This window comes from Hyposmocoma kahamanoa, unplaced genomic scaffold (assembly GCF_003589595.1).
Source record: "Hyposmocoma kahamanoa isolate Upper Pololo Valley unplaced genomic scaffold, ASM358959v1 232, whole genome shotgun sequence".
NCBI classification, from domain to species: Eukaryota; Metazoa; Arthropoda; class Insecta; order Lepidoptera; family Cosmopterigidae; genus Hyposmocoma; species Hyposmocoma kahamanoa.
Genome location: NW_020653750.1, coordinates 2,932,020 through 2,949,901, shown reverse-complemented (window position 1 = coordinate 2,949,901; position 17,882 = coordinate 2,932,020). Strand labels below are relative to the sequence as shown.

Here is a 17,882-nt window from a genome sequence, read left to right as displayed (position 1 = left end):
CTTAGGGTAATTTAGGGTATGAAAATAGAATATTCGCTTCTAGTTTCCAGTTGTTTGTATCCAACACAAGGCACCCGTTTGCGCGGCGACTAAAACACTGGTGACGTGAATTAAATGGTTCAGTAATCGATTTGTTTCAACGACGTTTTTATTGTATAATCAGGATCAGGAAGAATAGGTTCAAGGAGTCGCAGAAATCAGTAAAAGTTAATACTTTTGATAATGCTCGCTATTTAAATATTGATATAACAGAAGAATAATTTAAAATAGATCATTATATGTTGAGTCTGTGCGTTATTTATTTATTTGTTTACATTATATATACTATTAAGCAAATGAGAATCAATTGTGAAAAGGCACAATATTGGTATGTTGTAAAATATTTGTAAACGCTTATATTCTATTACATCAAAATACAATTTCGTCGGGGACAGTGCAAAGGCGCGTACGTAACATTGATAAAAAGCACGTATCTTGACGAGATCAAATTTTACAGGAGTGGGTTCAAACGTTATTACTTTATTTCAATGACTTCCATTTTTGCACAGTAAGCATTAATAAAGTTATTTACGGACTGATAACAATAGAGTCCAGTAAATCAGGCTAACTTACCGAAATGGCAACTTTATGACGTATGCTAGTTACGCATAATTGCATATCCCCGACATTACATTTGACTAACATTGCTAGGAACTAAGCAGAGGCTGAGTTAAAAGCACGAAAGTTTCCAAATAAATATTTCTATTTATCACGATTATTGGAAAAGTGCGTGTAAAATATTAATATTACAGCATTGTTGACACAGTACCCTCATCTTGTAATAGCTTCAATGTGTTTTATACTCTGTTTTAAACAAACAGTAATGACGTTAGATAAAGACACTAAGATTATTTTCAGTTTTTTTATTCGCCTCTATTCTACAAATATAGTACATGTATAATTACGTATCACAGTGCACTTAGCTCGCTATCATTCACTGCTATTTTAATAATATAGATACGAATATATTGAATATGTAAATATATTTATTTTATATTCATTATAAAATTGGCCTCGTAGTGTGATATGTGTTGTTTTCATAAAGCTTGTACAGAAATGAAATATATAGCGACTCTCTACATAATACTATGTACCAACATGTTGACTTAACGGTCTAGGTAAGGACAGTGAGTTACGTAAAGTATTAATGAACTTTCAAGCTCATAAGTTTACTTTTGTGTTTGGTGCTGGAAATTCATAAACATTGACAAACAATAATATTATACAAAACTAAGAAACGATGTGTATTAAAGACACTGTCATGAACGTTGACACGCCGAGTGACATTTTGCTAATTCCCAAAAACAAAATAATAAATAACCCTTTTTACAAAAAAATGTGCCATGTAGATGACATAAGATACAAATTTCAATTTTTTCGTGTCCCACCGTATAACAAGCAATTAAAAACAGAATCCGACGTATTCACTGAAAAACGACACGATGAATGTGTTGTGATCAGCATAAAAATGTGTTATATATATATATAATAAATTTTAATACTTGAAGTAGGAAATGGGACCTAAAAATCTTTCGAATGATATTTGTTATTGTGGTTCATCATTATCATCAATCTATTTATACGTCCCACTGCTGGGCACGGGTCTCCTATCAGAGGGATTAGGCCATAGTCCGCCAAACTGGCCCAATGCGGGTTGGAGACTTCACACGTTTTCCCGAGGGGTTTGTTTCTGTGTAATCAATAACTGTGCCGAAAATACTCGAGAGGGCAAGCCTGGTGTGACATTAGACGAAGGTGGAAGGGAGTAGATATCCAGGTTTCCGTCGGGTTGTATTCAGTAGATATATTATTTTTTTCTTTTAAGGTACTCTAAGGTACTCTTTTAAGCGAATCTAACGCCTTGACACAACTGACAGACGATTTGTTTCTTATTTGGATACAGCTGCCGCCTACGATCAAGTTCCTCGTCAATCCAAGCAACCAGTCTATCCTTCAAAAACAATATAGTTTCCTGACGGACTATTCCTTCTTGGAAGAACTCTTTCAACACCACAATAATACCATTATCTGTATCCCTGCAAGGATCACCCAAAGGCCTACTGTGTTTCATATAATTAAATACAAATTTCACAATTTGCTCAATCAGATCTTCGTCTGGGCTCAATAATTTTAAATTTGCAATATCTTTCGGCACCAACTTGGATAGAACGTTGAAGGATACTGTCATAAGATTGACGTAAATGTCTTGACTTAGATTCTGGAGTCGCGCAGCGATGTTCTCAGCGCCTGAAGTGGTGATTCTTAACAAGAATGCACCGATACGTATTACTTCCCCTGGACGGATATTTACTATGATCGTGTTATCTTCTTCACCATCGACATACTTTCCCACAGCTGTCGTTGAAGGTGTTACTTTAGTAGAAACATTCCTTAAAGTCGTATCAGCTGGACCTAAAGATTCGAATAGTTGTATCCTTTCCTGTTTACCAATGTTATGCAAATCTGATGGATGGAACTTGTGTTGGGCGTTCAAGTTCACTTGACCATCTGACGTCATAGATATTCTCATTTTGTGCTCATTTAACTCCTTGTTAATGCGAAGGATATCTGCGAAGTACTGGTCCTTGTCGACGATGTTCTTTATGCCTTTGATGACTTCAGTATTACCTTGCACTGTGCCTTGCATACGTCTGGATTCGGCGCTGAGTTTGTCGAATATTCTCCTGTAAAACGTAGTTGTTTGTTAACTATATATTATACGTCGTATATGGGCATGAACCAATAATAACTCAATATGACTGCTAGTCTCCATACTAGAGATCGTAACTCTGTAAAAGGTCAAAATTCCGTCTTATATGTAAATGGCGCTCATCGAGAGCCTGGAAGTAGTTTATATTATGTAAATGCTGGTGGATATCAATTAATTCCTCTTTAATATGAAATATAAGAAGTCAGTTTTTTCCTCGTAATATTATTCAAATATTGACCATGAGCTAAATTTATTTTCTGAACTTGTAACAAATACGTCGTCATTTTTTTTTAAATTTCTTACCAATCAATTACATAGGTAACATAACAAATAATTATTACAACAATTAAAAACCACTAAGGTTTGAGTCAAAGCTGTGTGTTGTCTACATTGACAATGCATAATCTTACTTTAATAAAGTGTATGGCGTTGTGTGTTACATTACAAATTAATTTATAAATTAACACTATATGGGTAGGTGACGCTAATCTTAAACAAAATAAAACAATAGCCGGCATTACCCATAAAAGTCTGTGAAATTAGCGCCATCTAGTTGATTTGTTTGTTATCACTACAAATTGTTATATATATTATAGCTTTGATAAATTGCAGCTTGTCAATGCAAAATAGCTTTTTGGTACTCGTTACGACATCTGGTGTACCGATAGATACTAAATACGCCGTTTTGTATCGCGATTAGCACTCCTCTTGAGTAATTGGTCCATGATATGGACGAATATAATTCTATGTTGATTGATGGTAGAAGATGATTTTAATGGGAATAAAATAAAGTAGTAATAATCTGGTGCAAATACTGCACTATTACTATTTACAATATTAATTTAGATTTGTTCGTCCCGTCACTTGGTATCATAAAGTAAAAAAATAAAAACTTTATTTTCTAGTAAGTCTTATAAACAGGATCGGAATAGGTAGTTCTATTTACCTAATAACTAAACTATATAAGCAGTGAATAGGTAGGTTTGGGCGCGCGTTTAGAGTGCAAATCTATAGAAGATAGGTCTAATAATACGCCTGTAGTGATTCCAAGACTGGATCGACTAAGACTTTGTAACAATGGGGCACTAAAAGTATGGTCTCATACAAAAAAATACCGACTTTGTGACCGATCGATTTTTTCCGACTAAACTATTAGATTTATGGCAAAATGTGATCACAATATTTAATTAGGACAATAGGATCTCTCGATTGGCATTTTTTTTAAAGAGGTATAGTGAAAAAAAGTCCAATGTCCGCAATGTCGCAAATCCAACACACTGTGTGTCGCAAAGTTAAGATAAATATAGTGTACCTCCCTTTCCCTAATTACGTCAATTTTTAATGTTCTTAAGTGATTTCCCGAATCCCGAAAAGCTCCAGGACCTAAAAAATATTGTCGTAAGGCAGTCTCCATTTCCTGTCTATGTTCCTCGAAGTTTGGGTAAAAAAACTACCTATTTCGATCCCTGCTTATAAATTTTAATAAACTGGCTGACCTTGACACATTCTGAACGGCAACGGGGGAGAAATGATCAATGTATAGAGATAAGCTATTATGGGTAATCGGTCTGCAAAGAGTAACAACTATTAACTGACCTGTGTCTATTGCTACGCAAAGTGGCGCGGTACTCATTGATGGTCTTGGCCTGAGCGTCCTCGATAATCTGCTGAGCGGTCCGGTTGGACATCACTGCATTGCAAAAGAATAACGTCGCTGCCGTGAATTGGAACAGTTCCAGTTTCGTTGGTTTCTCGCCGTGGTTGCGGTACTATAGGAATAATGTTTGGTTAATACAGGGTTTATCGTCAAGCGGGCATGATTTTACTTAACATATAAATACCAAACCATACAGTTAACCGAACTATAAAATTTCGATTGACAAAGACCTCGACTCGGGAACGCTATGCAAACTCATATTCAAAAAGCGCCGAATAGGCTAGCTTTCAAGTAATTAGTTCGCAATTTCATGTTGAAGTCTCCATCTGCATCCCATTAGTCTCGACATTGTAATCGATTTACGTATTTTTACATATGGTTATAGTTAGTTATGTATTATATGTTATATTTATAAAGTTCAATCCAACCTGTCTTTAATCTTAACTTGTCATGTTATGCACCACCCGTTAATTATTCTGAATCCAGCTCTCCAGTTGATTGGGAGAGAATGCTTAATGGCATTAAGTTTGCCATTTATACTGTTTAGTGTGCAGTAGCCACAATATTAATTTTAATTCATTTGTGGTGAGAGTACCAATTGAACATCGGTTGACCTCCATGAAGGAGTTTTGGCCGAAGGGTGTCAGGTACCGACGTTTCAGAGGCTGGTTACCGGACACCCGCGTTGCGTCACACGTCACAGGCAATGCGTGTAAATAATTAATTATATTTTTTATATATTATTATGTTCGTTAGTCTAGAAGGTATGTATTTATGGGACTTTGTAAGCTGAGGAATAAATAAATACATAAAAAGCAAATTGAGGATACTGTCAATTACAAAAAATATTTACTCATTCAAAGTGGTAATTTTAACTGTATGTTTTATATACTATAATACCTATCTTCTAATGTTTCTGACGTATCTCCTTCGCATTTCTCACTCGTACCGACCTTTTGATAGACTATCGTTTATTTGTGTGCTACTTTAACCTAGCCTTTGAACCGGTTAACATGTTATTCAGTCACATCACACAACCAATGAATTTGAATCGTTATTCTCCTAAGTCAGTTTATCCCACTCACTATATTATCATCTTTCCCACTGCAACACTCTTTTATGTCAAAAAAGCAACCTCTTAAGTGACATGACTAGCAGGATAATGTAAAAAATTAACTAAAGTGCATCAAGAAATAACTATTAATAAATTAGTACCTAGGTGCTGAGAGTTGAGTCTAGACTCAACTGTTAAACCTCAGACATAAAAATAGACTGGCAATGGACTAAAGCAATAAATATGGGTACCTTGATTTATGTACAAATTCCAATAACTGTTTATTTGCACCAGCTATTGCAGTATTTTTCTATTAAGTACATTTTTAAAGCAGTGGTCGCTGAATGGAGATTCTATTGCTTATGCTATGTTCAAAAGTCCTTTTGAATTATGTGAATTGAAGTTAGTGCATCCTCATTTTGAAGTGTGTTCTGTCGTGTGGCATGATCAAATATTATAAACTTCTGAGCGAGTCTTAAACTATGAACTCTGCTTGTCTTGGGAAAGGTCCTTACTTGTGCGTGTGCGTGATGCATGTTTTCATTCTATGCTTTAATATGGCTGAAACACTTACGATATGCAGCATAACCTTATTTTCTGACAGCAATGGACTTACATGTAGTCTGATATACAGAGTAATTTGTAAAATATTAACAACCTCGCAAGACCATAATTACTAACATCATTAACAGTGATCGGAATTGAGAGAGTTAATTTACTTAAAGCATGAATGTTTTCTTAGTATAGACATACCCATTTCGTCATGAAAGCGTATAAAATGACTTTTTTAAATCTTGTTTTCTAAATCTTCCAAAACATAGGTTGTCTCAATTTACTTCTTAAATGGCTAAAGTATTTAATAAGTAAGTACCTATACAGACACACAAACAATATTATTTTTTGAGACAATAATTTGTAGCAAATACTTAATAGGAAATAATAATTTGTCATCAATGTACTCAAATATGAATAAATAACACGCATATTCAAATATAATCAGTTCCGAGAAGTTCTGGGATTTGTGGAAAGAAATATTATTCTTTCGTTTTCCGCAATTCCGATCACTCGTTCATAAAGAATAACTTTCGTTTCATGACTTTACAAAATATAATAAATTTACCAAAAATAAACTTTGAACTTTTTGTAGTACTGTCTGATACTGTTTAGGTCTGTATGTGGTAGTAAGTACGAACGCGCAAGCGTCCTCGTCGACGGTGACCCACACACGCGATCCTGCTTTTTGCACAGAGTTATCATCAATTAAAACGATCTATTTAATTTTTTTTTTGTATGAATACTTTCATATGTATGAATATGTGCTGGATTGTTGTCATGGAACAAAGTTGTAGTTTGTGATTGTAGTAATAGTCCTGCGAGGTTGTTAGTATTTAACAAATAACTCTGTATAACTAACTTATCTTAAATTGAATTCAGGACCACAGATACCTTAAGAATAATATGAACAAGACTGTTAAGGACTCCAGCGCCGCCAGTCACGATGTTCGCGTGCCGAAGTACTTCCACGGACACTGCTAGAGCTTGGCCAGTCTGAAAAACATCATTCTTCCATTATAAAATGTGTTACTAACAGGATAAGACCATATTTAAGACATTTCATTGGTAATTTGATTGCAGTACTGAAAATAACAGACAACTTGAACAATACATAAATAATTATTGCAAATGCTCAAAGTTTGGAACATGTTCAGGGGGCCTTTTTTTTTTTTATCGGGGGGAAATGCTTTATGCATACCCGCGAGCCCGGGGAGGCTCGAGGGTTATGTGGGACTGACCCTCCGATGGAGGGCATACCCACTAAAAACCCCCGGCGCACCCCCTTGGCCGGCTGTTGTGGGCACCGTGGGATCCCGCGGATTCTACCACAACGATGCCCCCGGCCACCTTGGCTTCTGCCAAAGTTCCCGCGCTAAAGAGGGGAGGGTCGGACGCTTAGGACGGTCAGGGGGCCTACCACAACCTCTTAAAACAATATTACTTTAACCTTACATTTTATTGGCAGCTTAGTGACTATTCATTCATTGAGTTCGTACTATGACGAGATTTTAACATTAAAGTAATATTGCTCTTATGTCAAATTTAACAATCTTAAAATAGTTACACTGATGCAATGGACACAATATTATTTTCAGTTTTATTGTCTTAATATTGATTAGTAATGATTAAAAGTTAAGTTGAATTTATTTATTTACATATTATTATATCTCTTCAATATTTTGTTTATTTTTTATTTATTGGCACATGGTAAAGAATTTTTCGTTAAATAAAAATATGCGATGTTTATTTCGTAAACTTATTAACAGCGCCATATACGTGCTCCTAGGCGAAACTAACAGTTGACACTGGACTACGTTCCGAATGCACAACGTGACTATCAAGACTCGGCTTGTTTTATTTTTTTTTTCATGAAAATGCGGAAAAATTATTGAAAACAACGTAATTTTAATAAATTTTATTATTACATACTTTTCTTTTCGTAACAGTCAAAATTCTCTGAATGTAAATAACATTAAGTACTTAAACGTTATACTACGATAAAGCGATTCGGAGATAAAAAAAGAAAGAGATGGCATTATATAGTTCACATAGCGTTATCTCTTTCCTATTTTTACTAAGGAATAGACAATATTGGGAAGTCATTCGTTCTTTCAATAGATGGCGCTACGACTAAAAAGTCGTTGAAAGACCAAATACAAAGACACGACGCAAGCACATAGAAAAATTCGTGAGGTCCGTTGGTTCGTTCCGTGGCTTAGTTGGTATAGCGTCTGGCACGGTATGCAAGAAGACGTCGGTTCGAATCCGACCGGATCGAAGGAATTTTTTCTGAGTGTTCGATCTTTGTATTAATAATTATAACAAACTAGTGGAGTAATTTCACAAAAAATAATTGAATATCAATTCAATAAAAATTTAATCTTTCAATCATTTTTGCAATAATACATTAACTTGGTTGACAGGTTCGTCTAGGTACAAATATGAGTAATATTATAATAAGCTTACTTTAAGCTTACATTAAAAAGGCTTTTTTTTTGGAAAGGTTATGGTAGACCCCCAGTAGATGGTATGGTAAATCCCCATATTTTTGGACGTCTTATACGTAGTGATAATTTTCACACTGACTGTACCTTAGTTAAGTTACTGCCTGCAACAGCGGATTTGTGCAGAAGACTGGAGGCGGCACCGGCTGCCAGACCCACACTCGACGCGGCGATGTTGAGCCAACTGCCTCGCGCTTCTGCATCTGTCGGGCTTATGGACTGTAAAAAAAGAAAAAAATATATTACATTCTCAGGCTCCAGCTGAAAATATTTTGTATTTTATTTCATTAATTTTTTTTATTTAAATTCTTATAATATTTTATTTGTTATTAGTATTACAAATAAATGCTTCTTTCTTTCTATTAATAAAAGCAACTCTAGTACAGTGGGCCATTCCTAAAACGATGTAATGTACAGAGTTCTTAGGTTATCGCGATCGATATCATCGGAAATTGAACTATTTTTTCGGTTCTAAATCGCGTATATTTTTTCACACAAACTAGAGTAGGCAGGCAGGGTGGAGGCGGCTAGTGCAGTGAATATTCCATCGCTGCACTAGGTTCCTTCGCGTTTCGATACCACTTTCCACTTAACATCAGGTGGAGTGGAGTCATTAGCCTGTCAGGTATAAAAAAAAAAAAAAAAAAAAAAGAGTTTTATGAAACTTGTGAAGGCCCGAAACGTAGGTTTGTTACGCCATGCAGATCCGAAAAAAAATTGTTTCATTTCCGATATAATATGTTAAAATTGTCAATTGATAATTGCACCTTAATTCTTTTCATTTAAATTAAATACAACTTAAGAAAGTGACAGACCTTACTTACCTATCTATATATCATAACGGTACATATTATGAAGACATTTTAACATAAATCATATAAATAAACAAAAAAATAATAATAAAAAATACGAGCCTTTCAAATATTAGTTTGTCAAAAGTACGAAAAATATACACCAATTTAAAATTATTAATATTATATTATATTATAATATTTCTTTTCATAGGTAAAATCGATCCCAAAAATTTGCCCTTTTCAAAGAAACACTGTGTACATAAAATGCCCGATAACAAATCAATCATTACCTGTTCATGAACAGTCCGGTCATGCAAATGCAATGAAGATCGGACCAAACCATATATGCCTGTAGTAACTGTAGCTATAGCAGCACCAGCTAGAACAATAGGGCCGACTGGAGTAAACGCTGCTACGCCAAGGACACCAACTGCTCCAATAGATGCCACTGTACTTGCAGTGTCTACAGAGCTTAGCACTCTTGCTTTTAGACCTAGAGTAGGCGATGGTGAAACCGTCAGTTTTACTGCGAAATCTTCTTCACCCTATAACAATGTTTAAACAACATTTAATAAAGTTTAAACTGAAAATAAGTACGAAATAATTTATTCAATATTTATTACCAATGGGCAGAGCTTATTTACCTACATTTGTTGTTTACTGTGATTCCCCAAATGATTAAAATAAAAAACAAAAAATCTTAAGCCTCAATTTATATTGCGGCGGAACGGAATGGAAGCGAATTTTTGTAACGATATTGTACATAGCGTAATGAGCTTTATAGTCAATCATGTAACGTACAAACTAGATATGAGCCAAAAATCACGTCGCGCGTCTTCCGTGGAATTCAGGCACAGTGTGATGTCAAACGTCGACAAAATACTACAGCCTCAAGGCGAAATCGTCTCTTCCATTCCATTCCGTTCCGCCGCTATGTAAATTGAGACTAACAAATTTTTTTCGTTACATTACCATATCTGCGATTCCAGATAGAGGCATTATTTATTCTATGTGATTAAATAGTTAAACTTTAGGTAAGTGTAGCAGCCTATTCGATCTTTGTTTCTGACGGTACTGTATTGTATCTCTAAATCTTACCAATAGATAGAAGACAGATATAAATAAATAGTGCAGTGTTGGATTTAACATTTCGATAGGCTAAACATAACCACAAAGGGTTGTTTTCTTCAAGCTGTTTTGTGTGTGTTTGTGTTTTGTTAAGTTATATAAATTTATACGTTGCTCGAATTATCGGTGCAAGTATCACAATGCGCTTTTGTGCAAAGGCTAGTAGCGACGGTGAACAAAAGGAAAGATCCTCTGCTCTAGAATTTTGCCAAATTTTGCTAATATACATTTGTGTCTAAAATAATTTCTCAGTTATTTTAGACACAAATGTATACTAATAAAATAAGAACCATTTAAAGGTTTGAATAGAAGCCAATCAATATATTACATTTGCAAGTAACTAATCTCGAAACAATGAAATGTTTAAACACTTTCATACAATTGAAATTAACTTATATTACATAGCTATGGTTACAGAAAAGAGGTGTCTGTCATCAAAGGCATTACTGTACTTAATACCCTATATATAAGATCCTATTAAAAAAAAAGTAGAATAAATAAACTATTGTTATGTATTAAAAAAAAAAATCAATAACAATATTACCTCAATAATAGTTCCTTGATATTCTCCATTTTCAGGCACAATGATAACACATTTGGGTAGAGTGTTGTCTCTTAAATATGAATCCCAGTCTTGATATACTCTTGCATTTTCGTCTATATACAATCGGCAGGATTTTACTGTCACAAAATAAAATTATCATGAAGTAATCAAATCAGTTTTACTTAATTTATTATCGAAAACAATGCAGATAAACGGTTTATACCTAAATAAAGCATCAAAAGTTTCAATATTTCCCAATAATTTAATAAATTTTTGATTACACACAGTTTGAAATCAAAGAAAGCAAGTGCGTTGCTGAAAATACATACCCCCATCAGTAGTAGGAATGCACTTCCGGACTCTAAAAACAGGAGTACACCAGATATCAATGTCACTTCTCTGATGCAAATCCAACCAGTAATTTGAAGGCTCCAACTGATAGAATTTCAGAGGCTTAGGCCTCGCACACACTATAAGTAGCACTGACATAATAATATCTTCATCATTTTGAGAGTACTTGCCTGAAAAATTGATACCAATAATGACTATGATGGAAACAATCTCAGTACGGAGTACTAAAACAACCGACTTCAACCGGTTCCATCCCCTAGTTTCCCACCCTTGGAGATGAAATATTTTCTTCAAATTGAAATGGGACCACTATTGAGGTACTCTCTTTCCAACAAAAATAAATCTTAATATATCAGAACACTGTATACCTGACATAATGTACATTTTTTAACAAAGAATTTTCATATTTTATATTGTTAAGCCATTATAAAACTCAGCTTAACCACACTCTGTTCAACCAGTGACGGATTTGTCCTAAGGCCCAGTAGGTCCGGGCCTAGGGCGGCCATATTTTAGGTGCGGCCAATTGTGAAAAAACCGTTTTAAATGTTTTATTTAAATCTGAAACCTCCGAAAACATTAAAAACTAGCAGCTATTATAGTTAACTAAATTTCTAAATCGATTTCGATAAAAGTTGACAATAAATTAATTCATTATGTAGTCTACCAATATCTGAGTGCTGAGAAAGGGGCGGCTGGTACTGACTATGTGGCCTGGGGCCAAGGGTGGCCAAGACTGCAAATCTGCCACTGTGTTCAACAATAAATGAGCATAAACAAACTTACTCTGGTCACAGAGTTTCTCATATACTTTTAAAACTCGTTCCTTTTGCCTGGAATTGTAGCCTTCTAAATGTGCACAATGGTTGTCATCAACTTCAGACAATTCTCCTTCAAAACTTGGACTTCCAAATAAAGCAAATGCTACATTCTGTAGTAAATGATTCCTATTACTTCTTTCATATCTGAAAACAACAATGTTAGAAGGTGTAAGGTTACTTACACTTTCTTAATCTGAAAATCAGAAGTACAATTTTGAAGAACAAATTTTAATATTGTATATCTTTAAATGTGGCTCACTACACAATATACAATCTAAGCATAGTACATTAAGCCAACAAGGAAAACTGCCAACTAATGAGAGATACTTAGTTACCAGTTTTTTGAGGTTTTTACCCAACGTCCATTTCACCTTCAATCTTCATTTTCTTTTATTCAAGGCTGTTGCAATTAATCATGATATTGCCAGTGTAAACCAGGAGGTCTCCTTCTCACTGCAGCCTATTCTACCGGAGTTTGTCAGCTATCTACTGCACACACAGGCCACAACAAAACATAGTTTTTGTGGATTTTGTCGAGTCTCTTTGTTGAACCTTATTTGCAGTTGTAATTACTGGTCATCCCAATAGGTAACAGAAGAAGACACACTGTGTTGACTTATCAGAAGGAGACATACTGTTTTTACCTATTTTATTTTTACCTTTCTAAGTAAACCCTCTGAATAATCCGAAGTGGAATAACATCTTGATTTACAATACCCCTTAGCTAAAGCTACCTTTACCCTAGTTACAGAAAGACACTCGAAATCTATTATCATTATTAGGTTGGCTTCATTGAGGACCTATGCTCATCACTGTGACCATTATCTATTTATATTATTACTGATCTATTTGATCACCACTAATTGCAGTTCAGAGTAAAGACAAATAGCATTAAAGAACTGAAGGACTTTCCTAGCTCCAACAGTTTTTACGTCCTCTGGTTGTGACCTGTGCCTTCTCAGTATGGAGCTTTATACCATCAAGGGGCAGCACTGGTGTTTTTTTTTATAAAATATAAGTGCATATGCGATCTCCATCACACCTGATGGAAAGTGAGGATGAGGTCGACAATGGAGCATGCACACCTAAATGATGCCTATTCACTCTCACAAATGGGTGAGGAGATGCACGGGAGGTTCATCTGCCTCCTGACACAATCTAAATGCTCTATTTTCTCTCTGCCCAATATTTAACATGTGCTTGTTCAGGCCACAATGCCCTGTCAAGGCTCTAGTCAGCATTCTGATGTCATTCTTGTCCAGTGACAGAGCTTCTTTACAATGATTGGCACTCAAACTCTAGCTACAGCGCTCTTACAATGAAAACTGAGAAATGTTAGGGTATTATACTACAAAGTATACAAATTAAAACTTGAAACAGAAAAAGGCAAAAGAAAACAGCAATTTTTATCACAATTACACATAGTTAAACAAAAAGAATCTATGCACATCTAGTCACTTTCGATATGGCAGTTTTAAGTTCAAAACTGTTTCTCACTATTGTTTTATTTTCAAAATTAATAACGTCATGTAACTCTAGAGATATTTATTTATGTTTATATGTTGGATCTTTTTGCTGATCTAAGAGGTTAGACTTTAGGAACCGTTTAATACACATAACTCATTTTTTGATAATTTTGTGGATTGGATCCTTTTTTGTTTAACTACGTCCCATTTGCATAAAGAAAGACCGTATGAAGACAACTTGCACTTCTGACCTTTTCTGTAAACAAATTCAATTTGTGTGTATGTTGGGACACTGGTAAAAGCAAAAGCAACTTACCTGACCCAGTCACAGTCTAGTAAGTTTTCAAAATATTCCTGTTGAATTTGCACTGGAGACAAACCAAGGATATTCTCCGCAGGACCGTCGCCGACAATATTCGTTGTTTCAGAATTTAGAGCTAAGTCTAGAGCATTTTCTTTTAACGCAACTTTCTCGGCCATGATTGCAGTTTAATTTCAACCAAATTTTCCAGACTGCAAGAAGACTGTTATCTGATGAAGTCATTACATACGTCAGTATGCGTTAGTATCTAATAGTCTCACAAACTAATAAGAGTTACTACGTAACAGACCGCCAAGTGCATATATTGTCTTTAAACGTAGTGCACGTTAAGAACATGACATTATTTTTTTTAAATGGTATAACCCGTAGCTGGATATTCTGTATCTATAGTATTACGGCATCCATTGACGGCATTGACATTGATTGACGGCATAGGAATAGACTTTTTTTTAATTTGTAGGCAACGGTAACGTTTATTCAGCCGCAGCAAGTACCACCAGGGTACATATAAGCTACCTGTATTGTACTATAGAATTAAAACTGTTCGAGTTTATAATAAATAAAACAAGTTTTAGAAATTCTTTTTAATGTTATTTATTGAATTTTTTGTTTTTAATTTTTTTCTTAAATTTATTCAATGTACACACAATGCTACAGGTTGCTGCCATTTACAGACAGCGCCTCGTAACATGAAAACAAGAACGTGGTCTGTAAAGCTGTTGGTTTTTCCATTTAAATCAACAAATCCAACAATGTCGTCCTTGTAATTTGAATATGTTAGAGCAGTTTCTAGTGACATTTCATCAAATAGCACTGTACACAATCTTCTTTTGCTGTCCCAGCTTTTTACCTGTAATTTTATAGTAAAATATAAGTTTTTCATAATTTTATTACATACTACCAATATTTACAACACTTGCTTAAGTAATTATTAAATATTTACCTGATTTTTTATAAGGTCGAATATTTGTGGATTTATGCCAGCACCAATATTTAGTTGGCTTATCAAGTTCTTCAAAGTTGATTTTGAAGGCAAAATGAATATCTTTTGGAGAAACTTGTAACATTTTGGACCTTGCTTGTATATTGAAAGAGCAATAAGTTTCTCTTCGGTTGTAAACCTTCTGGCCATCTTTTTTTTCATGTAAAGTTTCATTTGCATTGACAGAACATTTCTCGACAATGGGTTCATCTTATTTAGAACTTCTTCTAAACACTCACTTTTACTGAAGGCCAGTGCCCTTTAGACTCGTGTGTTGTAGTCTTTTTGGTTTCTAACTTTTTTATATTCATTGTATAAAAGTTTGCACCTTGGTGTTAAGGCCTTTACATTCTTAATAAGCCTTCTTTTGACTACTTTTCGTGGTGTTTTACATACTGAGGCTAAAAAGATACAGTACATGTTTTATAAAATATAATAAAAGAAGTAAAACTAGTATTCCTGTTAACAAACAAAATATGTAAGCATTGTCATGCTTTCATAAACAATAATTATTTATTCAACTTCAAATATTACCTGATGCATAGTGCAGTGCGGAACTTGATGATGCAACGGGCACAAGTTGACCTGGTATTGTAGGCAAGACATATGTATCTGCAATGAAATAATTCATATTAAAATGCTTCTTCTTTTGCGATCACATAAAACATAGAAAAGGATGATACACATACCAGAAACCTCAGTTCATGCACCTTTATTAGGTCTTTGCTCATAAGTTAGTGTATACGAGTGATCAATGTGTCGCTTCCTTGAGTAACTGTGGTCACTGAATATATCTAAAAAAATAATAGATAATAGGTCATTAACACATTACAGAAACAGACACCTTCAATAAGTCTAGAAAATCAAATTTCTCTATACATAACTGCCAGTCAGTGTGATGTACAGTCAACAGCACATCAAGCTACACACTGATGAATCTTGTTCCATAGCACTGGGGGCGACATTCGAACTAAAATGTGTAGTTTGATGTGCTGTTGACTGTACATAGTTTGCTTTATACCTATTTAATAAAATTTTACATATACGTATAGACTAACAATCGAAAGAAATGTTCAGTATTTAGGTACTAGAAGTAAATTTTACCTCTTTCTCTGGAGGCAATTGATGGTCTTCCCGAGGATATCTCCAGATCCGAAAATAAAGTAGGGTAAGCTCCAATCTTCAGATGATTTGACGCTGTGTGAAACCTTTGCTCGAAATGTTTATGGCAAAACAAGCATGTTTTTGGTTTCACCCATAAAATTTTCACTACGTATACACTTTAACCACTGTATTTTCCTTTCCTCGTTCTTGGGAATATGATGCAATTTAACGTCCTGTCGTAAACTATTGCATTCGGGTACACAACACTTTCGATACATTACGAAAACGCCGGCGAAGCTGTATTTGTAGATTAGAAGAGGCGGAAATTAATCAACGCAAACACTTTTCATCAATACAAACAAGCACAATGTCAATAATACTGTATTTGTGGATTTAAAGGGCGGAAATCAATCGACGCAAACGCTTCTCTTCGACACAAAACAAGCAAATTCAAGCAATATGGCGCCCGCGCAATATGGTGTCTGATTGTAGAAGCGCGCGGGGTGAAGATTGCAGAGAGGGCGAGAGGGAAACGTCAGTATGCTAACGTGCACTGTCATCACTACGCTTTAACTTTTTCTTAGCGGCTTAACGGGGCGTGAATAGTCTGTTCTGTGGTCAGTACTTATCACAAACTAATAGAAGATACTACGTATCAGATAAACCACTCCCTTTACGGATAATGGCCAATAGGGAAAGAGCGATTTAGAACATGACAGTTCTTTTTAAAAAAAATTACATATGACATGAAAGCGAAGGCACAGTGTTAACAGCCAATTTGCATATTTTTCCGGCTCCTAGGCTTATCCGGTGTTAATTAGATGAATAAATTTTGAAAAATGAAACACATTTTGTTATTTGACCTTGTATATTTTCAATTTTTTTTATAGTAAAAACAAACATATGTATGGGCAGTTCCTCGGGGCATTTGTACATACTTGTAACAAATTAGGCTGCAACTAATAACGCATACTAGAATGATAGTTTCATATCAAACGAACTGTCACAAGTGAGGCAAAAACCAAATTCATGTAGGCGTAAGCAACTTGTAACTACGCTCGTCGGCACGCACGCAAATATACAAATAATGATGCCATGGAATAACATTTCCCTCAAAAGTGGGGAAATTGTATCTTGCTTAACTCATCATTAAGTTAAAGGTGCCTACAGATTTGCCCGACATTGTCGCTCAGGTGCCTACAGATGTGCTCGATTTTGTCGATCGACAATATCGATTAGGTGCCTGCAGATATACTCGGTTTTGTCGATAAAAAACGAATATAGCACTTATTTGTAAATCTAAGATGGCGGACACGATTTTTCAAAAAATGCTATATGGGTATCCTTTTCGAGGTATTTGGGGATGCTCATTACGAATATGGCACTCATTTCTAAATCCAAGATGGCGGGCACGATTTTTCGAATAATGGCAAGTTGGGTATCGTTTTCAAGGTATTTGGGGGTGCTCATTACAAATATAGCATTTATTTCTAAATCCAAGATGGCGGACACGAGTTTTCAAATAAATGCAAAATGGGTATCATTTCGAGGTATTTGGGGGTGCTCATTACGAATATGGCACTCATTTCTAAAACCAAGATGGCGGGCACGATTTTTCGAATAATGGCAAGTTGGGTGTCGTTTTCAAGGTATTTGGGAGTGTTCATTACAAATATAGCATTTATTTCTAAATCCAAGATGGCGGACACGAGTTTTCAAATAAATGCAATATGGGTATCATTTTCAAGGTATTTGGGGGTGCTCTTTACGAATATGGCACTCATTTCTAAATCCAAGATGGCGGTGTGGGGCCCTCAGGGCAGGATGAGTGAAACTGCGATGTCGTATGTT

At 35.1% G+C, this 17,882-nt stretch overlaps 1 protein-coding gene across 1 annotated transcript; it reads right to left on the bottom strand.

The window, feature by feature from the left end:
* Nucleotides 1-144: 144 nt before the first annotated feature.
* On the bottom strand, nucleotides 145-14,103 carry LOC113228611. The gene is made up of 9 exons (XM_026461965.1): nucleotides 13,940-14,103; nucleotides 12,123-12,301; nucleotides 11,315-11,506; nucleotides 10,986-11,122; nucleotides 9,604-9,858; nucleotides 8,607-8,738; nucleotides 6,907-7,008; nucleotides 4,346-4,518; nucleotides 145-2,723 (listed from the first exon to the last, which is right to left on the bottom strand). Exons 1-9 carry the CDS (start codon nucleotides 14,101-14,103, stop codon nucleotides 1,883-1,885), a joined length of 2,175 nt encoding a protein of 724 aa, XP_026317750.1. The 3' UTR covers nucleotides 145-1,882.
* Between the last annotated feature and the right edge of the window lie 3,779 nt (nucleotides 14,104-17,882).

Coding starts and splice junctions, on each gene's coding strand:
- LOC113228611 (XM_026461965.1), bottom strand. CDS start 14,103: ATGGCCGAGAAAGTTGCGTTAAAAGAAAATGCTCTAGACTTAGCTCTA. Junction 11,507..12,122: donor TGAGAAACTCTGTGACCAGA/GTAAGTTTGTTT, acceptor TCAATTTTTCAG/GCAAGTACTCTCAAAATGAT. Junction 8,739..9,603: donor ACCGGACTGTTCATGAACAG/GTAATGATTGAT, acceptor CTTTTTTTACAG/TCCATAAGCCCGACAGATGC.